We start from the raw sequence: 24,637 nt of genomic DNA on the forward strand, positions 1-24,637 counted from the left end.
AATGTTATGAAAGCTAATTTGTTGTAGTCGATGGTGAAATATACATAACAATAGCTTTAAAAAATAACACAGTTTCTCATTACAGGGCTGCATCATTCAGCCCACTGTAACTGATAGTGTCCAAGATTCCTTCAGTGGTCATATGGCAACATACAGCACTATCCATTTCATGATGATGAAAAGAAAACATGTTCACGGCTACATCAACTGTGACAAGATTGACACTGATTGTCATTTCACTGGCAAGATCATTTAATCTGAGGCCATACTTTGTTTTAAACTGCTTTACAGATCCATTGATACCCCATAATGAAACATGGGGGAAAAACATCTAAAGATATAATATTTCAAAGAAAATGAAGACAAAATATGTTAAACTGCAAGAGTGAGTGAGTGAGTTGGGTTTAACGCCGCTTTTAACAGTATTCCAGTTAAATCACGGCGTGTCAGCTTAATGTGGGAGGAAAGCCCGAAGTGATGCAGCTATCAGACGTTTACCACTTCGGTGAAACCCACGAGCACGGGTATGGTGCTGACAAACCTAGAAACATAATCGGGGCGAACCGGGATTCGAACCCACAATCATAGGTTTCTGGCATGCCCAAGGGACGCAACTCTGCAAGGCGAATCGCGGCGCCTTAGATGACTGGGCCACCCATGCCCCCTTAAACTGCAAGAAGTATGACAATGGTTTGACAAACAAGGTAACATATTCAGAAAACCTTTCAAGAAGATGAAAAGTCCTCAAATGTTATTATTTGTAATTTTCACCTTCCAATCAGGATTTTTCAAAATGAAATCTATAAATCAAGACATATGACAAGTCTGACTAGACATGATAACAAAGAGATCAGATTCATCTGTGTTTTTTGGTTGATCGTAAGCACCAGGCATATCATAGCTTGTGTCTCACTTACTCCCAGTCACTCATTGTCATCGGAGTTGAAAATGTGATGATGATGATGATGATGATGATGATACAAACAAACTCTCTAACTTTTTGTTCTTTAAAGTAAAAGATAAATAACCAACCTTTCAGAAAGATACAGTAAGAAGTAAGATGCCAGGGACTTATCTAGGATCTATAAACAGGACCTTTGGCAGATATAAATTTATTAAAGACCTCATTTTCTTACTTTAACACTGCATCAAATGATATAACGTACATCAACAATGATACAATGAAGTTATTTCATTCTTTTCTCTTTGTTGTTGTTGTTGTTATTCATTGAAATAAAAAAGGTCACATTTGCAAGGCTGAAATATTAGTTATCATACCGGTAATGCTCTGATTTAATATTGATTGGGAAATATTTCCTGATGTTTGCTGTAGACCTGGGGTCAAATATCGGCCTCTAAGAACACCTATTGACCTAGATTAATCCCTTTTTTGCAAGCATGACTACACAAGGTTGTATACACACTTCTTCGGGAATATTATACACCATAACTCAAATATACTGTAGCAGAATGACCTCTACATGACTGAAGGTGCTCAGACCCTAAATGATAGATCACACTGTTTGATACAGAAAATATTACACATTTCTAATGATGGCAGTCGTTAAGGAGTGCTGAGACGGAAGTCTGTCTCGGATTCAGCGTCGGAGATATCGTCAGATGGAGGGGAGAAGTAATCCACGGAATCATGATCCAACAGTTCCGAGTCAGATATGTGAGAATCTCCTTCCACAAACTTGGCAAATCTAGAAACACAAGCCACAAATATATATTTGATGTACATGTATTCTCGGAGTATACATGTCTTCAACACAATTAACAGACTGTATCAGGAATCTTGATTCAAGAAAATTAAAATGAGGAATTCATAGGTAATTCCTTTTTATATGTTATATTGAAGACAATATCAGTGAGTTTTTTCTCAATCAGTGGCCAAACCATTTATCATACTCCTCAGAAGTAAAACGACAAAACCATTTAGTTAGGGATTCCTGGAACAGCCATGCTCGGACCCAAGAGCATCTGCTCTCCTTACAGTCTCAGACATAAAAACAAGAAAAAGTGGTCTATTAATGCCAATATGAAGCTTATGTCAATCAATGCCAAAACTGCTTGGATTTTGTGCACCTGTATTGGGGAGTACCGATCTTATCAGCTATATCCAGTTATATCACAACCTGTAAAGATTGACCAAACTAGCCACCAGGATATGGACACACATGCCTAGTTCCTTCCTCACCGCAGTGTATGAAATGAAGAGCCTACACTCCTGCTGTCCGTCCATTTCAAATACCAAGTAATGGCACGAACAGGAACAAAACATCTATCCTAGTCTGTCAACTGGTCAAACTCAAAGTGTGTGACAGTGACAGAACTACAATTGATGTCTCAGCTTCTGTAATAATCCCCTACCTCCTTGTTGACACAAGTGACAACAGCCATATTGTCCATACACAATAAGATGAGATGCAAATCATCTACTGCCTGACAAACAGCTTCCATCTTCAACAAATTGACATGGAGGTTATGCAGTGTGTCTTCAACCAACCCACTGTTTCCCCACCCTATCTCATGCATCCATGGACAGCAAATGAGATGGTAGAATTCGTGGAAAGGAACATTACTGCTCCATAAATCCAGCATGGAGCCACTGAACCATCACGGATCCAAACTCAGGTTCCCAAGAGGATTGATCGATCCCTCACCTTTGAGCTAGCACTAGCTGAAACTCTGATTTCCATGGTGTGGACCATGGCAGTATCCTTGAAAAAAATCTCCATCTGACCCGATAAACAATATGTTGGATGTTGGTCGCGGATCGAGAATGAGTGAGGCTGGAGTGAGATTGGCAAATACGCAAGCAAATCTCCAGGGGATACAGATCCAAACAGGAAAACCGCCCTACCACATAATTGTTATGCATCTCCTCCACTGATGACTGAGGCTAGGGACTGTGGGAAACGACGGGCAAACTATTGCAGGACAGGCAGGGTCTCAGCTGAAAGGGGCAGGGCACCAGGCTGGATAAGAACGAGGGCTGAAAATCTTGGGTGATTTCCTCTGGGGAGATTTGCCGGAAACATCTTCCAAAATATGTTTTAGGTAAATTTTAGGCTTTGCTGTTTTACCTGAGGTTGGTTGGTTTGTTGTTTTATGCTGCACACAGCAATATTCCAGCTATATGACGATGGTCTGTAAATCGAGTCTGGACCAGACAATCCACTGATTGACATCATGAGCATCGATCCACGCAATTGGGATCGATGACATGCATCAACCAAGTCAGTGAGCCTGACCACCCGATCCCGTTAGTCGCCTCTTACGACAAGCATAATCTCCTTTTACGACAAGCATGGGTTGGTGGAGACATATTCTACCCCAGAATCTTCACGGGTCTTTTACCTCTGAGGAGTAAGAGTTTGGCTTTTGATTGAGCGACTTCAGCTATCTCAGTGGTATTGGGAGATAGGATAAGTAACATAGTACTGTGACATCAGTCTTAAAGAAAGTAACTAACACATGTAACTTTTCCTCCAATGACAGTGGACATGTTAGATGTGAGAAAGTGAAAATGGCACTACTTTCAGACACTTCCAAAATTTTCAGATATTTGAAGAATATAATTCAAATATTATGCTATACAAATTTTGTTAGCAGTGAGTGAGTATGGTTTTACACTGCTTTTATCAATATTCCAGCAATGTCATGGCGAGAGACACCAGAAATGGGCTTCACAGATTGTACCCATGTTGGGAATCAAACCCGGGTCTTCGGAGTGATTAGCAAACACTTTAACCGCTACCTGATCGCCCCTAGCAACCAAGAAACTCAGAAGAAAGTTCTTGGGCTTAACATGTCCAGATCAAACAAAGATACATGGGATAAGCAACATGTCTGAGCAATCACAGGCTGGTCTCAAATGTCTTTCTGTGGACAAAAAACTGGAAATGTCCACAGGAAGATGCCCTTCAGTGGCGCCACTTATCATGGTTACAGTTGTATGGTTACTTGACATTTAACTTAGATAAAAGACCTTCCATGTCTAGCATACACTGGCACAGTTACTAAAACCTTATTCTGGTCTGGTACATTCTATTTAGTTAAATGTGAAACACATAACCTGCAAGCCTGTTAGATTCTATGTCACTTGGCGTTAAAACTGCTTTCCATGTCAGTCAGCACTGTTACCATGGTTACCTGGACGGGTGTTTCAAGCGACTGATGACTCTCCAGGAATCACACTCCGGGCTCTGACAGAAGGACCGTAGTTCCTCCAGGGCTTTCTCTGTTTCCACCTGACCCTGCATAATAAACTCATCCTCTGTCAGCAGGCGAACCTTCGGCCGGAAAAACCTGTACCTGCACAACAAACATCACATTTACATGTCAAAGAGTTAGGGCTGGGATGAGTCCAAATTTACTACCCAGGTACCCACCCCTCTATTACCCGACCCTACCCGGGTACCCAATGTAGGTCTGAGGAGATGTCTCAAAATGTCTGATTGGGAACATTTTTAGGATAGACCTGGCAAAACGTATTTAGATACATGTATTAAACAATCTGGTCATTCATACACTGAAGTTGAATATAAAAAATCAGAAGGAATGGGTGCACAGTCAGAAAGAAATGCAAACATTAGTGACTTGTAGTGTAACCATAGAGTACTAGATAATTTTTGCCATTAAATAATATATCACGTGACTAACCACGGGTCCGGGTAGTCCTGTGGGTACCCGGGTCCTACTCAGCACCCACCCGACCCAGGTACCTGAGTTACCCATCCCAGCCCTACAAGGAGGATTCTCTGGAAACTCAACTGGGAGATGATGACATGCATCAACCCAGGCATGGAGCCTGACAACCCAATCCGTTAGTCACATCAACAAGCATGGGTAGCTGAACACCTATTCTACCCTGGATCTTCACGGGGAAACGCATGAAAATGCTTAACTAACTTAAGAGATACATAAATATACAACAACGGAATGTTTTATAGTTAAGTATGTATTTGAATCCCCCTATGTGAATGAGCACAAAAGAAGACAACATAACGTCATAAGGGAAAAACAAATGTTTGCACATGAATGTACAAGATTGCAATCCTGTGATTCTAAATTCACCAAATACATTCCTTCAAGGGCCAAAATAAATTAATTATTAGATTCTCATCCCTGCCAGCCTCACTAGAAAACACAACGCCTCAGTAAACATTGTCACTTGTATCACTTGTTATGAGTTCTGTTTTATGAAGTAAGTTACGTTACTATCTACCATATATACATGTAGCATTATGGATACAGATAAATATCAACCCATGAAGCTAATATAATCTGTACAGGGTATTTGTGATGCTGTAATTGTCAGGCTCCGTTGTATATGATCAAGACCTCCAGTTTTAACATTCCTGGAATTGTATTGAAGTTAATACGTCTCTAAGACTGTAACTGTCAAAAGAATAGCTGTTTGGCTTTTGCTCATGGGAAGTTGATGGACAGTGATTTCTGAGGCATGAGTGAATTTAGTATTTCTGTTTCACTGTTTTGAGAGTGAAGTTTGAAAAAATCATCCTTGGAAAAAACCCAACCAAAAACGAATTGATTTCAATTTGACAGGGAAAGATAAGGCTGCAAATTTGTTGTTGTACTGATGGCCCGAACCTAAATATTTCCCCTCCCAGAAATAACACATATTCTTAATGTTCTTGTAAATATCTACCACATAGTTTAAACTCGGCCTTCAGTATCATGATAAATGGATTAAGACAAAATATATTAAGTATTAATTTGAAAAACAGCGACAAAACCCTTCAGATATGCATGAGAAATCCCTGCTAAAAGCTGAGTCGATTGTCCAATTCCATTTATATCATGAACATGTGCCAATGAACTACTATAAAACGGTGATGATACCAGATGATACCCGGTGGTGGTGAGGTGAACGTGGGTTTAACATTGCGTTCAAGATTATTGCATAGCGGAGTGGTGTGGTGTGGTGTGGTTCTGGTGTGGTGTGGTGTGGTGTGGTGTGTCCTTTTCCTAGTATGTACTAATGCCCCTTCTATAGTGCTAGCTGAGATACCATGCCACATTTTAAAATGAATACCCCACTCAGACAAAGTATACTGACTCCAAGCCAATCAGTCCTTGTTTTAGCACCTTGATGCCAAGCACCAGGCAAGGTAATAAGTAGTACCATCTCTAAATGTCTTTTGGTATAACGCATCCGGGGATTGAACCCCACACCTTCCACTCTCCAGGCAAACATTCTACCACTAGACCACTGAGGCATTTGATGATACCAGGTGATTGCGAAAAGGTAAGCATATCCTGCCCCATCAGTGGCCCCCATCACAATCACAAACAAAGGTAAGGGAATTGAATCAGACATAATTTATGTCACTGGTGCGTCAAATTTGGAAATGTCCTCTACATGTCAACCTTAACTCTTTTAGGGGGCTTTGGGGGTGGTAACCTAACAACTTTTGCGCAACAGTCATAAGATGATAAACATGATAAAGGGAGAGCTGACTATTTCAAAGTTGAAGTCTTCCCTATTGTCATACAGTATGGGTTGGTTGGTTTGTTGTTTAATGCCGCACTCAGCAATATTACAGCTATATGACGGCAGTCTGTAAATAATCGAGTCTGGACCAGACAATCCAGTGATTAATATCATGAGCATCGATCCACGCAATTGGGACCGATGACATGCATCAACCAAGTCATCAAGCCTGACCACCTGATCCCGTTAGTCACCTTTTATGACAAGCATAGTCGCCTTTTACGGCAAGCATGGGTTGCTGAAGATCTATTCTACCCCGGAATCTTCACGGGTCTCATACAGTATTGAGGTAACATATGTCATGGATATATCTGATCATGACACAGATGAGGTGGTTTCACTGATCTCCTTTATTTCTAGTTCAGGCAGGTAAATGAGTGGAATGGAATTGGTTAATTAATGGTTCTTGTTTAAGGATACAATTCAGTGTGGGCGAACACCAAAACATGCTGAAGGTAATCTCTAACTTATCAGACACTAGCTTCAAGCTTGGTGCTTTCATCAGACTGATGTGGTTAAGTTAGCATGCTCCTTTTCTACATGTTGATTACCAGTGGTAATAACTTAACTGGTGAGGCAGAGGACTGTTGAGCAGACCCCAGTACTGGTGGGCAGTGGCCCAGTGGACAGACTCCAGGGTCGCTTGGGCGCATGTACCCATGGACCAGCTGTGGACCAGTGGTGGGAACCCAGCGTATCAGCAGTGAAGTGATGACATGTACCGTTTGGAATAATGCTGGTTTAGAATGAAGTTTTGTGGTTGTACAAATACTTTAGTGAATAAAGATGCGTCTTGAGTTTAATTTGGTGTTCTGTCTTTTGTTTACAGCCACATAGATCGATTGTCATTGGAACGAGTGGTGTGTTTGCTATCAATAGTGCTTTACTGTGGTTGGCTAGGGTGTGAGTGAGTGTCGGGACAGTATGTGTCTCGACTGTGATTGAAGGAGAGAACCTGTGGTCTGAGGTGACCCAATAAAACAACAAACCTTGATAATGCACTGATGAATATTTAGTGGTGGTCCCGTGAGGTTGGTCTACTATGGGGCAGACATTCCTCTTGGGATTTCATGGCTGGTAATGCTGGGATTATCCTGTCACATGAGGGCATCAATTTCCACAAGGGCAGGGAAAATTGAGACCAAAAAACTTTTTGGATGTGAGAATGAAAATTCCATCTTCCCGAGGTAAGGGAGTTAACTGTCTGTAAAAGTCCAGTTTCCCCCCTTGCCGAACAAAGATGGAATAATGGAGTTATATTTTGCCGGGGGAAAACGAGTTTATGCATAGTCCAATCAAAATCACGTAAAGAAATTGACATCCAGTTCGTAAAAAACATGGATTTCAACGTGAAGATTTAGTTCGACTGCAGGAGTTGCAAAGAAATATACCGTCAACTGGGCGTTGACAGATATCAGCGTAAAAATTGGCCCTAGTCCTGTAGTCCTTGCCAAACTGCCCAACAGTTTGGGTATCATAAGCATGATAAGGACTTGGAGAAATGTGCCATTTTTAAGGGTTTTGCTATACATTATAATTATAAGGACTAGTGGACTAAAACAGTTTGTTTCTATCGCTTCAGATATTTTAAAAACTTTTCATGTGTTAATGAAGATGCTCACATGATTTGATGCACTTCACGAGGTAAGACCCTTTATTACAATTTTGATCTTGATCATCTTGACTGGACGTGCCATTTTGTTCGAAGCAAATGCAAATGATATAAGGGGTGGAATCTGATTGGTCAATAAAGAGGGACATAAAAGGGCATAACTCGTAATTGCAGCGGGTGGCACTGGATATTCCAGCCTAGTTCGGCGCGGGTGGAAGCTGGAATTTTGGAGTCGGTTGACTCCCTTGCCTCAGGAAGATGGAAAATTCAGGGCAGGAGGGATTTTGGAAACACAAAATAATACAGACTGCATTAGACGATCCCCAGGACGTAATAGTTATAGAGTTTTCTTCTAACACATAAGAACAAAAGGTCCTCCATATCACACAAAATATCAACCATCAACAAAAGAAAAAAAATCAACAAGAACAAGTTTACTTTGTCAGGAAACAGGGACATATGTGAAGCTACTGCAAGACTTACCTAAATAATGTGAATCCTGTGACAATTCTCCTGGGGAAGTTATACACAGACAGCACAATGATGATGATTGCAATTGATGCTTCTGGAATCTGTGTCCCAATGTATATAAAAAACAGTCCAACAAGCTGCAATGTCCACGTCACCAAGTTGAGAGACCTTGGATCTTTGATAGGGCCGTATCTGTACACGACTGCAAAGCTTACAAACCCTGTGACTAAGACATACCCCAGGGCAATGTGCCAGTGATTCTGTAGGATATCATTGAATTTGTTGCACACTGTCTGAAGGATGAACATAGAGGCTGATCCACTCACTAGCATGACTGCATACCCAAAGGTCTTTAATTTCTGAAACAAATACAAAGCATTTTAGCTGAATCGTTCAAATAGTTCTGGAGAAATGAACATATTTTTAAGTCCCAAATTGGTTGCCGATCATGATGCCATAGAGAAATCTGAAATTACATGAGGTCATCATCATGATCACATGTTCAAAATTCCTCCTTTCTGGTCCTCTTGGTTTTTGCGAAAATATAGAAGAAAATTGAAATGTCATAGATTTGAAGACTGGGACATTATATTCAATAAATGAATGCCTGTTTCTCCATATAGACTTCTATGACAATAGTTCTTCACTCTTCCATCTTCCTGAGGCAAGAGAGTTAACTGACTTTAAAAGTCCAGTTTCCACCCTTGCCTTACCAAGCCTGTCTCGCCTGTATTGTTTTTACTACCAAGCCTGTCTAGCCAGTACTGTTTTTACTACCAAGCCTGTCCAGCCAGTCCTGTTTTGACTACCAAGCCTGTCCAGGCAGTACTGTTTTGACTACCAAGCCTGTCTAGCCAGTACTGTTTTGACTACCAAGCCTATCTGGCCTGTACTATTTTGACTGCCAAGCCTGTCTAGCCAGTACTGTTTTGACTACCAAGCCTATCTAGCCAGTACTATCTTGACTGCCAAGCCTATCTGGCCTGTACTATTTTGACTACCAAGTCTGTCTAGCCTGTACCAACATGACTACCAACCCTGTCTATATATCCAGCACTATTGTGACTACCAAGTCTGTCAAGTCTGTATTGTCTAGCTAGTACTTTTATGACTACTAAGCCTGTCTGGCCTGTACTATTTTGACTACCAAGCCTGTCTAGCCAGTACTGTTTTGACTACCAAGCTTGTCTGGCCAGTATTGAGACTGACTATCATCTGGTACACATACCTGTGGCATAAATCTGTTAAGGATGAAGACAACGATGAGAAGTGAGGCAAACACGCCCACTGATATACCAGTACCATAGTGAAGGGCCACATTTCTGAAAATTACAAAAAGAATTACATTTACATTCCTCAAACAAGTATGACACCACAACAGTGCACAATGACTACTCTGTACATTACTTAATGAACAAGACTCATTAACAGCTTGAACAAAACCAATAGCATAATATTATGGAAGGTAAGGCATTGAAAAGAACAATTATTATTTTTGTACAACTAATGGTGTTGGGGTAATGCAGAATCAAGCATGGGTTTAACGTCGCATCCCAAATTATTGCACTTATAGCGAGGTGCATGCACATGTGTGTGTGTGTGTGTGTGTGTGTGTGTGTGTGTGTGGCTGCTTGTACTAGTCCGGACTAATGCCGATTTATAGTGCTAGCTCACTGAGATACCATGCTGCAGTTTAACATGAATACCCCACTCAGACACAGTATACTGACTCTTAGTCAACCGGTCCTGGTTTTAGCCCCTTTATGCCGAGCACCAGACAGGGTAACAACAAGTACCATCTTTTAATGTATTTTGGTATGACGCCGCCGGGGAGTGAGTGAGTGAGTGAGTTGGGTTTAACGCTGCTTTGAACAGTATTCAAGTCAAATCAGGGCATGTCAGCTTAATGTCGGAGAAAAACCGAAGTGATGCAAGTCTCCAACATTCAAAACTCTGATATTATACCTATATTACAATGCGCATATTTACGTCAAATCACATGGAAACTTCTTGATAAATATTTCAGAGTAGGTTCCAAAGGAAAAGCTAGCTAGACATGTTTGTAGCAGCCATCTTTAATAGTGAACTTGAAAAGCCAATTACAACACATTTTACCATATTTTACTTACATAAATGCTGGACTGGGAGATGGGGGTCATTAAACAAGTAGTAAGTAATATATTTAAGCAAGTGTATCTTCTTGTATCGATACAGAAAAAAATATATCCTGCATAGTATCATCGCATGAAAATTCATGATGCACCAGAGCATTGTTTCACCCCTAGTGCCCAAGGATGCAACTCTGCACAGCGAATGGCAGCGCCTTAGACGACTAGGCCACCCATGCCCCCGATGTGATGTAATGGAAAATATTCATTGCAACATGTTACAAGTTTTATCAAGTTCATCATGATGTTGATAACACTGCACATTACCTGCTCCAGGATTTGGCATAGAAGAAGATGACAATGCCAAGGCCAACAAAGAAGACAAACCATAATTCAGGATCTGCATTGTAGAAAAAGAAAAATTAGACCCAAAACCTTTGTTAACATCATTTAGATGACTCAAGGTCACTGCATAGTGAGTGAGTGATTTGGGTCTAACACAGCGTCGAACAGTATTTCAGTCAGAATTCATCACATCATAAGGTACATGTTAAAACCCACAAGCACGGTTTGGTGCTAACAAACTCAGGATCATTACTGGGATATAAATGGGAATTGAACCCGCAAACTGGATCCTGGCTTACAAGATGATCTTCACAGTAACAGACCCCCTATTATTTGACCCTACCCGGGTACTGCTGTAGGTCAACAGAGTTGTGTACAAATTGTCTGATTGGGAATTGTCTTATTAGACCCTTGGCAAAACCTGTTCAGATACATGTATAAAATGATCTGATCATGCATACACTGAAGTTGACTGAAGTGTTATATTTACTCAAACCTGAAAGTCAGAAGGAATGTGTGCTAAGTGTAGGGGCGATTGCGTAGCCTAGTGGGTAAATGGTTCGCTTGTAACACGGAAGACCTAGGTTTGATTCCCCACATGAGTAAAAGCCCATTTCTGGTGTACCCCGCTGTAACATTGCTGGAATATTGCTAAACGCAGCGTAAAACAACACTCACTCACTCACTCAAAGTTTAACCATGGAGTTCCATTGTTAATGTCATTGTACAAGATATCACGTGACAAGCCACGGGTCTGGGTAGTCCTGTGGGTACCCGGGTCCTTCTCAGTACCCACCCGACCCTTGTACCGAGTTATCCATCCCAGGCCTACTATCATGGTTATGTTTACAAACAAGCAATGATTATTGTGATGCTGAAGCCACTTCACTCAGCTAAATTGTTTGGTTTGTCAATTTGAAGTTCTATTTCATTTCAACTATCATGTAAATAATATAGTGAGAATGAATGGTAGAAGTTAAGTGATTTTCCATTAGTCTACAATCTTAATCCAATCTGATTAAATGAAGTGAAATTCATCTGTGAAATATAAAATTAGTCTTAAAAAGCCTTTCCCAATTAACAATAACAGCATTCCCAAAGACATACACACACACATAAATGTCACTACATTAGGGGTTTGGGGATAAATTTCAAGATTCTTGTAATGGCCTTTTGCACAATGGAGGCAGTGATCACAATGGGAGGGTAACAAAGAGTCAGGCTCTGGGAAGGAGCCTGGGCCTAAAGCAAGCTCCTCACAGCGATAGTACATTCCCAGAGCTCTCTATACTATCGCTGCCACCAGTCAAAACTCCCCACTGTGAATAGATGGCCACAACCATGCTTGGAGTTGAACTCGAAACCGAATGACCGTTATGTTTACAAAAAAGTGACGACTGTCGTGACGCCGAATACACTTATCGATGCTAAATTACTTTCTTCGTTTGTCAATTTGAATTTATCTTTCATTAAAACTATCGTGTTATTGATATAGTAAGAATGTATGGGAGAAGTTGGTTGATTTTCCGTTAGTCTGCAATCTCAAACCAATCTGATTATCAAAACAACAAAGTCTGGAAAACATGGTCAGTCCTAAACCTTTTCAAATTGAAATATGATGGCATTCCCAAAGACATAAACAAAAGTATAAACGTTACTACATATGGGGTTGAGGGCAAATATCAAGATTCTTGTAATGGCCGCACCCACACTGGTGGCAGCGATGTTACCGAGAGTGTAACAAAGGTGTCACGCGCTGGGAAGGAGCTTGGGCCTAAAGTAGATAAGGGAGGCAACTCTGTATAAGCTAGACATGGCTCCTCACAGGTCTCTCAGCCATCTGTGGCTTCAGAGTTAAACCTGCTAACTGAAGCATGAAAATAACTTTAAAAAATAGCATGCTCTGACAACTTGCTAAACATAACTCATAAGACAGTGAGTGAATAAATAAATAATCACCTCAGGCAGTTGGAAAACCTTCTATTATTCACCATGTTCACATTCACTAGGACAAAATAGCTGGTGATTAGGAAGACATTTAAAAATACTTTTTTCAAAAAAAACATACTTACTCTTTATTTTGAACTCAACTGTGTAATTCTTGTCAGAGGCAATGCCAAGACAGCTTACATTGAAAGGTAAGAAAGAGAACTCTTCCTTAATTCTCCACCAGTTCCACAGACTGATGTAGCTGGACTTGTAGCGCTCCTTCACATCGGTAAAGTTGTCACCATACACAAAATGAAACTCCTGGTGCAGCTCAGACTCCAGGACTCGGATCTGGAATCACCACAGCTGTTATGAACAAATCTACTTTTTCAAACTTGTAACTTATAACAAACATAACTTTGAGACAAAGTTCTTATTTAAATTCTGCTAATATATAGATGAATGCAATGAAATACAAGTTTTGAAGTGATAATAGTTCAACATGCTCGTGTTAGTAGGTAAGCAATAACTCATTATCTCTGCTCCAAAACCATCTAAAGAATTGACATGGTTGAAGGCCTCCTATTCGTTGAGCACCATGTTTCACTCCATATATTCAACAGTATACAGGAAAATCATGTATCTCGTCAACCATCATACTAAGACATGATCATGTGATGTGGTCCCTGATTCGGTTTACCTTAGGATTCAGCCAGAGTCTGTACCACTCCTTTTTGTAACCTTGATGACAGAAGACAAACAGTCGTTGTTCCAATACATTCTTACTCTTCTCCACATTAAGTTTAGCATCTTTCTCTCCCAACACGTAACCTGGAATATATCATGCCATTTCATAAGCATCAGGATCTCATAAGTATTTCATAAGTATTTTAAAAAAAATATTTATTTGAACTTCTAAATTTCGACTGATGATAAAAAGTATAACAGATTTATGATGATGAGTAGAGTTTGAACTAATATTTCTTTATCATTGTTCATAATGCTGTAAGTGTTCTATTTGAAGTACTGTGCTAAACCAATCTGGAAAAGGATTCAGTTTGAGTTTCCAACAAAGTTTTTTTAATGGAGAATAACACTGATAGTAGACTTGCACACTATCCAAACCAATTTACATTAAGAATAATAAATTCCCTCGTACTGCCTCTGCCATAGGAACATTTTGGACGGATGCATAAAGAGATTCTGTGAGACAGCACGATAAAGGTTCCTTAACTTGAGAAACTCGCATTCATAATTCATTATTTTTTGTTTTGAGATGATAGCTTCGCAAATCCATTTATCTTACATGTAGTATTAGAAGCTTAGGACACATAAGGACAGTCTGTACTGTGCATTCATCTAATGATCTATCCATATGACTGTCAATTTATCACACGTACATCTCCTCTAAATACGGCAAAGGTGCTCTTGACATTCCTTTCTTCCCTGAGAGATGATTTTGCACAGAAAATAAGATTAAGTTCATTAAGAAATAAATATTAAATTCCTTGTTTTCTGAATTATGCATGCTTGTTAATGAGGTGCTAATGACCCATTAAACGAGCATTGATTACATGTAGAGTGCTCGTGGTCCAGTGGTAGAGCGTCAGCTAATTAACGCATTAATTAGCCAAGCCGGTGAGCCCCCACAGTGCGAATTGGATCTGAAAAATAGCGCCTGGTAAAGTGCACTACTCCCAATTAAATTTATACTAATGATGATTTGTTGTTTAACTACAATAACACATTTCTGATATATAATATAGCATGTATGATGTACATATTCCAAAATATTGCTAATCAATGGAAAAAGACTACGAAAACAACTCCCTGAACAAACAATCAAACAACAAATAATATAGTCCTTCTCAAAACGTTGTTTATGTTTCTAGGTTTGTCAGCACCATATCCGTGCCCATGGGTTTCATTGAAGTGGTTAATATCTGAAATCTGCATCATTTCGGGCTTTCCTCCTACATTAAGCTGACATGCCGCAATATAACTGGAATACTGTTAAAAGCGGTTTTAAACCCAACTCACTCACTCAACAGGGGTAGAAACTAACAGTTGTAGTCAACTAGTCCTTACAATGATAACATATAGAAAAACCCTTAAAATTGGCAAATTTCTACTCGTCCTTGTGATACCTTAACTATTGGACAGATTGGCATGGACTATAGGAGTAGTGCCAATTTCTAACTCTGCTCAAAAGGTAGACACAAAACAAGATTTTTTATGAAGTATCCCATACGCATATTCGTTTAGGCCTACACTTGTACACCATAGTCAACACAAAGAGTCTGCATGGATTATAATGGACGTTTTCATCACGATTGATTTCGCTCTCCAACTGAAGTTCTTGGGAGACGTCAGGTTTGATACATGGTTTGCTGAATAGAGCCTGACCAAGACTTTAAAGGGGCACTGATCTAACGCAATTCCCCGGGACTGGTTGTTGCCTTTGTTATTGTTTTTTCCCAGCGAGTACCCGGATGTAGAGCAGAAATCTAGACTAGCTCGCGACCTCTGTTGCGCCATTCGTAAGCGCATTAGTCACTTTTATGGATACCGGTAGTAATAAGAGCGTATGGTCACATTGATCAACAAAATGAAATACAGTTTTCGAGATAATAAGGAAATGTAGGCATCTTTGTGGGTAGCATCGGTAATGGTGACGAAGTTTTGATAAATCACTGGCTTGGTAATTTTGCGATTTTCGTTTACATTATTTTGACTTGCAACACAAAGTAAATATTTCACCTGAGCATTGCTTTTTTTATAGTGTGTATATTTTTTTACTGTCAAAATGTGTAACATAGTTATTAAACGTCTAAATATTCAGTTATTTTACAAAGTGACTGAAAAACATTTCCATCTGTATTATTATGATAACGAATTCCAAACATTTTGATGTTTAATGTCATCACCAAGAGACTGAAAATGTTACGTTGAAAAGTACATTTCTATGTTGTTTGGCTTCTAATCCTACATAATAATCTGTCGTGATGTTTGTAGGCCCTTTTGATCGTCTTAATCAATCTGGACAGATTTTTTAGTCAAAATGACTGAAATATTTACACATTTTAAAAATTGCCTGAGAGAATCACATTTTACAAATTGACGGTAATCTATACACGCTTACAAAGGAAATGACCTGTGAAAACAACGTCTATCGCGCATTGAAGAATTTCCCAACCAAGACGTAGAAAAACAAGAACGAATCGGTTCAAATGAAGGAAAACAAAATGCAAATACCATAATTACAACTTACCAAATTTATGTGTATAAATAGGCAGCTTCCTTATTCGAGGAATGTATCCGTGAATATCCACACAAAGGAATAATATCCCACTCGTCTGCAGCTATACAAAATAACTTATTCGATGTCACGTGTCTCTGTAACTATCAAATATTCTAAAAGATATATATCGTTTCGGGTGTCAAGTCTCAAGGGTCGGCTGAGAAATGCCACGTGACAACTATTTTCATTACGTCGACGGTTCCTAAAAAATCCATTGAGTTTGATAACAATGAGCAACCAATCAACGTATTATCAGTTAACCCTTTGAACAAATTGTATGTTGTTTTTACATCGGCACTTCACGCCATGATATGAGTGTATTCCCTTTGTTTTAGTAAACCTAGACATGTAAACACACACTTTTGACATATCCACTGTGCAAGATAACAGTGGTTAATCAATCAACGTATTTTCTGTTAATCCTTTGATGACTAGGAACGATCCGTTGATTTACAAAAAAGAGTAAATCAACTGATCATTCATCTCTTGCTGGGCTGCCACGTGCATATTACATAACCTCACTTCAAACCTGGATTTAGATTGAATAATTACCCCAGACACAATAAATGCCAAATGAGAACCTTTGTCAGGTAATCTAAGTGGTGCTACCACTAATTGTACCTGTAATAAATTCATTAACTGAGCATCAAGTGAATGACGACAAATACACAAGTGTAGGGTTATACGAGAAAACGTGTATGACAACAAGGGAGTAGTAATCGTATTACACAATCCGAAATCCGAAAATGCTTTCACTGCATGGATACTTTTTTTAGTATTAAACTATAACCATCTGGGGTATTTCCAAATGACGACTTCCGATGAGCTCCGCCGTTCTTTTTGTCTGTTTGTTTAGGCTGAAGAAATTATTTAACATGCGCCCTTTGTCGATTCTTTATAGATCACAGTTAACCAATCAGTGTTTATGCAAAAATTCGTAAAACAAATATTGCCTCCAGCCTCCAAGTTTATTTAGCTGTCCTTGCAGACGGTAGCCCAGTCTCTGGTCACGCTCAGTTGCCTTGCGTATAATCCGGGTACTCACGGGGGAAAAAACAATAACAAAGGCAACAACCAGTCCGGGGAATGGCGTTAGATCAGTGCCCCTTTAAGTTTCAGTGTGGATAAATAACACATCGACATTGTATGAGTACTATATACATTATGCACTAGCTAACATGGCCTATTAGACACGTAATTGACATTTAGACGGCAAGTATAAAATTGCTACAACAATTTCACATGATTTGGACACTGGGCGTCGACTAAAATCTCGGGTTCTAACCTAATCTGTAAACACAACAACTTTCTTTTAAAACACTGTTACGGAAAGAACGGTTATTCTTACATTCTTTTTGACTGTTATGCATCGCTGTTTGACACTCATTTAACCAGTCCTGACGTTGCATGCTAACTTTAAAAGTTAGCATGCAAAATATAAATAAGAGAAGAAATTTCACTGCTCCTACACTCGAGTTGAGCGCCATTATTGATAATCTCTAAACCCCCAAATCGTGAGTTTTTCAATCAAACAGCCGCCAGTGTAAAAATACGGAATTGGCATAGAAAGCTTATCCATATGGAACAGTAAATGGTATTTATGTTTAAATCATCATAGTTTATTCGTACAACCGTGCGTTATAAAACAAGAACATGTTCAGACATTATTTTAGAGGTTAATGATAATTTGTCTTCCTCCAACGGAAGAGTTCGACTTCCGGCATCAAAAATCCAGTCACAGACAATATTGAGTTATTTTTTATTGTTTTCTTGACTTTGAACGGATGGTTTAGTGGAAAGGGTCTACCAAAATGCCCCCCAAGCAAAGACGAATAGCCATTATGGGCTACAGATCTGTTGGTAATTGTCATTTTTTAAGATTTATTAATGTTGGCCACCTTGTTTACAAGTGCAGTAAGATCATGCTGTTTTCCTGACCTGGATTCTGTAGTAAATCTATACATCAAACTTCACAGATCTACCTAGGAAATGATCGGAATGGACAATGGGAAAAAATGCGTTGGCAACATGTATGCAATACTTTTAGACATGCATGGACAATGACAGGAACCAGAAAACATCTTCACCGTCATGATATTGTGTGAGGTATTTGGGACATGTAAGTGGGGACGAGGTGGCAGTGTTGGCATTCATCCAAAAACATGATCTACATGCCAAAAAATATGAATGAGCAGTGTGTTATTGTTATTACTTACAACATGAAACTTATTGTTGATCATATTTAATGATAAGAAAAGTCAAGGTCATATTTCAAAATATGTACTATTAGAAACACATACAACTTTACGGATAACAAATTCTGGTTCTGACGTTTCAATGTATATTCTTACACTGTTATCACGCTGGAGTGACTACAACCAAGTAATGAGAGGTGCATATACATCACATTACATGACATATATATATACACAGAAACATAAAGAGAGCAGGATGAAATGGTTTAGTATCAAATAATTTGGCAACACGAAATTGTCATAGAACTTCACTTTTACTTACTCCATTTAGTCAGAAATGAAATATCTTAGAAGTTGTTATGCTGAATTCTTAATGTGCTCCAATTATTGATGTACAAAATAAGGTTATTACAAATTTGCCAAAGGACAGTCAGTTTTGCCTACCTTTTACATCTACTTTTACAGTGAGAGTGAGTTCGTTGGGTTTAATGCAGCTTTAATTTTAAACAGTATTCCAGTTATGTCACAGTGTGTCAGCTTGATGTGGGAGGAAAGCCTCAAATGATGCAGGTCTTGGACGTTTACCACTTTTGTAAAACCCCACTGCATCAGTATAGTCCTGACACACTTAGAAACCTGATAATCAGGGCTATTCCACGATTGTAATCATAGGTGTCTGGTGTGCCCAAGGGACGCAACTCTGCACAGCGAATTGCGGTACCTCAGACAACTAGGCCACCCGTGACCCCTTTACAGTATAAAATTTACTACGCATTAACCTAGCAATGACTAGATACTGTAATGATATGTATTGTTTTGATGCCATTAATATTCATGGTGTCTCAACAATAAGCATGATATAGTCATAACATAATGCACAATGCATTGTGTGTAATTGGACTGATGTAATGTAAGCAATGTTATACAGTGATCCCTCGCTACAACGCTACCTTCAGGGTCGAAATAAGTGATGAGCGTTATAGATGATCAGTGGTTTAACGGAGGTCTAGTCGAAGGTGGTAGATGACCAACAAAACAGTATATGCTGTGCCTACCTAACACGATCTACGTTGCACGTTTCAGAGTTTAAAAAAAGATTAGAATAGAAGTTGTTTATGATTCATTGTGTAAAAAAAGATTTATTGAGTATTAATATGCGCTTTCAAAAAAACACATCATATCCCTTCAGCGAATTCAGGTGCATAAACAGGTATATAACAAACTTGGTCAATAAAAGTATGAAATTTATATAAAACATCGCTGGACATGATCATTTACCATTCAAAATATATTTTCTGCTCTCCAAGGCATTGTTTTATATACAGAGATTAAGATTACTGTGTGTGTTTTCTCATAAACTAAGCTCGAAATAGCACTCGGCTATTGAATGAAATTTTGAATATAATTGACAAAATATATTGCAAACATTAGTCCAGATAAACATGATAAATAATAAACAAGATATTATAATAATAGGATTAAATTGCGTACTTCAGTTCGGATTTGTTGACTTCGGATTTGTTGACTGGTATTTCCGGTGTTATGTGATCGCGGTGATCAGCTGATAATGTATTCTGAGATGGGGGAAACATTGTGTCATTGGAATACTTGAGTCTGTTAAAAACGTTGGTAAATTTTGGGAGCCATACTTTACCGCATGCTATAACCGAGTTAGCGCTTTATTGAAGCGTGCAATAACGAGGGAACACTGTATTGCCATATTCCATCATCAACATCATCAAAATTACTAGAGGATTCTAACCAAGACACACTTCATAGACATTTGACATTTTAAAGACCAGTGACATGAGAAGTATACTCCACCTTGTTATATAAGCATTTTACTTTTGAAAGATTTCCTAATTATATCATGTATTATTTGTTTAAAGATCTTTTTATGATAAGATTCATGAATCATGAAACAAAGTGTCTTGATGGACCAATACCTCGTTGAATTGTTGCGATCTACCTATGACCCAGTTAGGGTAATTGTCTCCAGCAAGTCAGAGCAACTTGAAAATATCACATGAAATATGTATTTATCACTGATGGTTTATTTCAGGTAAATCGTCATTAACAATCCAGTTTGTGGAGAACCATTTTGTCGACTCATATGACCCAACTATTGAAAACAGTAAGTAAAATTAGAAACACAAATATTCTATTAACCATTGTTAACCATATTAATTACATTTCTCATTATTCATTTCATTTAGGGGCGTTCAGGTAGCCCAGTGGTTAAAGAATTCGCTCGTCACGCCGAAGACCTGGGTTCGATTCCCGGCATGGGTACAATGTGTGAAGCCCATTTCTGGTGTCCCCCGCCCTGATTTAGCTGGAATATTGCTAAAAGCGGCGTAAAACCATACTCACTCCCTACTCATTTCAGTTGCTGTGCAAACATTACATTTATAGAGATTATTATGTGAGCATGTGTGTCAATCTGATGTTACAAAATCTTTTTATTTCCTGAGCGAAAGCGATGGTTATACGTGAATTCTTACACAAGTTTTGTAAAATCAGTGTAACACACATCCAAGTATAATAATTTCTTTATTACCCATTATTTCTTAATTCTTTTGCATTTCCCTTTAGAAAAATGCACTGATCATGACTGCCATCTTAGAAAACCACAATTGTCGAATGATGTCAATAATCTCCAGGTATGACGTCGTTTCTAGTGTGACGTCATTCTGACCTTACGTCACAATAAGAGTCAAAGGACGTCAACAATGCAGTCCACATGGCGCAAACAATACACTGGTGCTCATGAAGTGATATTTGCACTTACTATTTTTTTAACTTGGTTATTTCTAACCTTATGGGTAGTACAATAGGGAATATGGTGTTTGACAGCCAGGGGTCCTTCTTCATTGGTCGTCAAAAACTATGGGCCCCATGGTCCTGCATGTCATAGTATGTTAAATCTGCATAGATTTATCTACAATTCCAAACTGAGTGCCCTTGGCTGGCAAATTAGGAAATTCAGTATTTTTGTCAAATTTGGATTTATTTTAAAGTTTCCTATTTTCCTAAATTCAGAGGTATTTTAACATTGAATTTAACATTGAATATAACATTGCATGGAATGCTAATCCTTAAAGCCCCTTCCTCTGTATTGGTCCTGCTGTCAGTGAAATACAAGCCAACTTACAAAGCCTTAACATTAGTTACAACTATAACAGCATGATTTGGGAAATGTTTACTTCCAGTTTGGGAAGTTTTACTGACATTTGCTGCAGATTTGGGGCATGGTTTTGGCCTCTATGTAGATCAAGATAAATCCCTTATCTGGGTAATCATTTCAAGGTTATGAGATCTAGAATCAAAGGCAATTTGCAGCTCAGGAAACTGCTCTTCGAAACACTGTCACGATCAGGATGACTATGATTATTACAAATCTTACAATGATTATTACAAATCTTACAATGATTATGTGTTCACTGACATTTATCGCACACATTTTGTTGCAGCTTTTCAGAAAATGATAACGATTCGAGGCCAGGAGTTTGCCCTTCAGCTTGTGGACACTGCTGGTCAGGTAAGTTTGCTGGTGACAAATGGCATTTCTTTATTATTAGGATATTTTCGTGATGTTATCAATATTTGATACATTTTGATCAACAGTCTTCTGTTTTATTAACAAATTTGAATAAAACACTTTGGACATTTTGGATTACAAAAAGTCAGTGTCCTCGAACATGAACATCTTAAACTCAAGGTCTGTTTCAGAGGGGAAATACTGAAATTTCTTGATTGCTAGCAAAAACATCAATGTGAATTCTACAGCAGATGTGAAGCCAGTTTTTGAAACATGATTATGGGAAGGCTTCCAAACGGCAAGGTAACTGAAATGTTGTGCCAAGAAAGGAAGCTAGAAAACATAGTTACCTGTGAATGCTTAGGTCGTCCAGAAGGTCACATTCCTGTGTCAGTCAAGCTGAGGTGAGGTGAAATGGGTTTAACGTTGCGTCCAAGATTATTGCACTTATATAGCGACATACATGCACATGTGTCTGTGTGGTGTGTCTGTCTGTCTGTCTGTCTGTCTGTCTGTATGTATGTATGTATGTATGTATGTATGTATGTATGTATGTATGTATGTATGTATGTATGTATGTATGTATGTATGTATGTATGTATGTCTGTCTGTCTGTGTGTGTGTGGCTGCTTGTACTAGTCTGGACTGATTCCGATTTATAGTGCTAGCTCACTGAGATACCATGCCGCAGTTTAACATGAATACCCCTGTCAGACACAGTATACTGACTCTGGGCCGATCTGTCATTGTTTTATCCCCTTAATGCCTAGCGCCAGACAGGGTAACAACAAGTACCATCTTTTAACGTTTATTGGTATGGCGTGGCCAGGGATCGAACCCCAGACCTTCTGCTCTACGGGCGGACGAAGGACTAACAAGACCGCCTCTGTGGTCTTGTTGTAGACCATGCTTGGTAGTCAAGCGTGTTGAGAGTTAATAAATGAGTAAATGTGATGTTCAGGCTAAAATAGTACTGATAACATGAGTAAGTGTGATGCTTAGGCTAAAATAATACTGTTAGTAATGAGTAAGTGTGATGCTCAGGCTAAAATAATACTGATAGCATGAGTAAGTGTGATGTTCAGGCTAAAATAGTACTGATAGCAATGAGTAAGTGTGATGCTCAGGCTAAAATAGTACTGATATCAATGAGTAAGTGTGATGTTCAGGCTAAAATAGTACTGATAGCAATGAGTAAGTGTGATGCTCAGGCTAAGATAGTACTGATAGCAATGAGTAAGTTTGATGCTCAGGCTAAAATAGTACTGATAGCAATGAGTAAGTGTGATGCTCAGGCTAAAATAATACTGATAGCATGAGTAAGTGTGATGTTCAGGCTAAAATAGTACTGATAGCAATGAGTAAGTGTGATGCTCAGGCTAAAATAGTACTGATAGCAATGAGTAAGTGTGATGCTCAGGCTAAAATAGTACTGATAGCAATGAGTACGTGTGATACTCAGGCTAAAATAGTACTGATAGCAATGAGTAAGTGTGATGCTCAGGCTAAAATAGTACTGATAGCAATGAGTAAGTGTGATGCTCAGGCTAAAATAGTACTGATAGCAATGAGTAAGTGTGATGCTCAGGCTAAAATAGTACTGATAGCAATGAGTAAGTGTGATGCTCAGGCTAAAATAGTACTGATAGCAATGAGTAAGTGTGTTGTTCAGGCTAAAATAGTACTGATAGCAATGAGTAAGTGTGATGCTCAGGCTAAAATAGTACTGATAGCAATGAGTAAGTGTGATACTCAGGGTAAAATAGTACTGATAGCTATGAGTAAGTGTGATACTCAGGCTAAAATAGTACTGATAGCAATGAGTACGTGTGATACTCAGGCTAAAATAGTACTGATAGCAATGAGTACGTGTGATACTCAGGCTAAAATAGTACTGATAGCAATGAGTAAGTGTGATGCTCAGGCTAAAATAGTACTGATAGCAATGAGTACGTGTGATACTCAGGCTAAAATAGTACTGATAGCAATGAGTAAGTGTGATGCTCAGGCTAAAATAGTACTGATAGCAATGAGTACGTGTGATACTCAGGCTAAAATAGTACTGATAGCTATGAGTACGTGTGATACTCAGGCTAAAATAGTACTGATAGCAATGAGTACGTGTGATACTCAGGCTAAAATAGTACTGATAGCTATGAGTACGTGTGATGCTCAGGCTAAAATAGTACCGATAACAATTTGTTTGCACACATTTTGTTCTAATAAGACCATCACTATTGTACATGTCTTTGTCCAAGAGTTCTCATGTTATTGTTATTTTTTGTCTTCTTTGAACAGGATGAATACTCTCTACCTCCTCAGTCTTACTATGTCAACATTGATGGCTACGTCCTGGTTTACTCAACAAACTCACAGAAAAGGTCAGTGCAGCAACACGGCTTTGTTATAATACTTACCAGTGCCGTGTGTCATAACATATGTAGATCTGAGTCCTGGAATCAAGGTGATGAGGTAAGTGGTCTTGCATAATGCACATCGATTTGGTCAATAATAATAATTTGGTCAATGAAAATAGTTTTTTCTTACAAGTTGCAAAGTTCATACATCTGTAAATCACTCATTGTTACATTTTGGTAAGTCTCAAAATTGAA

The 24,637-nt window shown here is 38.8% G+C and overlaps 2 protein-coding genes across 2 annotated transcripts in view; one reads left to right on the forward strand and one right to left on the reverse strand.

Moving 5' to 3' along the window:
* Window positions 1-1,223: 1,223 nt before the first annotated feature.
* Window positions 1,224-17,759, reverse strand: LOC139463501 (nuclear envelope integral membrane protein 1-like). The gene is made up of 8 exons (XM_071244772.1): window positions 17,638-17,759; window positions 13,689-13,819; window positions 13,132-13,339; window positions 11,042-11,114; window positions 9,835-9,928; window positions 8,619-8,965; window positions 4,159-4,320; window positions 1,224-1,706 (listed from the first exon to the last, which is right to left on the reverse strand). Exons 1-8 carry the CDS (start codon window positions 17,717-17,719, stop codon window positions 1,565-1,567), a joined length of 1,239 nt encoding a protein of 412 aa, XP_071100873.1. The 5' UTR covers window positions 17,720-17,759; the 3' UTR covers window positions 1,224-1,564.
* A 222-nt stretch (window positions 17,760-17,981) lies between these two features.
* The window catches only part of LOC139463503 (GTP-binding protein Rheb-like), a 15,686-nt gene continuing 9,030 nt past the window's right edge, over window positions 17,982-24,637 (forward strand). Inside the window, exons 1-4 of the mRNA XM_071244773.1 lie at window positions 17,982-18,149; window positions 20,547-20,618; window positions 21,958-22,025; window positions 24,324-24,406. Of these exons, the coding sequence (XP_071100874.1) occupies window positions 18,101-18,149; window positions 20,547-20,618; window positions 21,958-22,025; window positions 24,324-24,406 (272 nt within the window). The 5' untranslated portion in view covers window positions 17,982-18,100. The remainder of the gene's footprint in view (window positions 18,150-20,546; window positions 20,619-21,957; window positions 22,026-24,323; window positions 24,407-24,637) is intronic.

The sequence above is a fragment of the Haliotis cracherodii genome, unplaced genomic scaffold (assembly GCF_022045235.1).
Source record: "Haliotis cracherodii isolate W230 unplaced genomic scaffold, xgHalCrac1.p SCAF_16, whole genome shotgun sequence".
In the NCBI taxonomy this organism is placed as follows: Eukaryota; Metazoa; Mollusca; class Gastropoda; order Lepetellida; family Haliotidae; genus Haliotis; species Haliotis cracherodii.

Bases quoted from the DNA above. Each gene is read 5' to 3' on its own strand.
- LOC139463501 (XM_071244772.1), bottom strand. From the start codon at position 17,719: ATGCTAACTTTTAAAGTTAGCATGCAACGTCAGGACTGGTTAAATGAG. The intron at 11,115-13,131 runs GTAAGTATGTTT...TCTACAATGCAG, and splicing joins AGTTGAGTTCAAAATAAAGA to ATCCTGAATTATGGTTTGTC. The intron at 9,929-11,041 runs GTAATGTGCAGT...TGTAATTTTCAG, and splicing joins TATGCCAAATCCTGGAGCAG to AAATGTGGCCCTTCACTATG.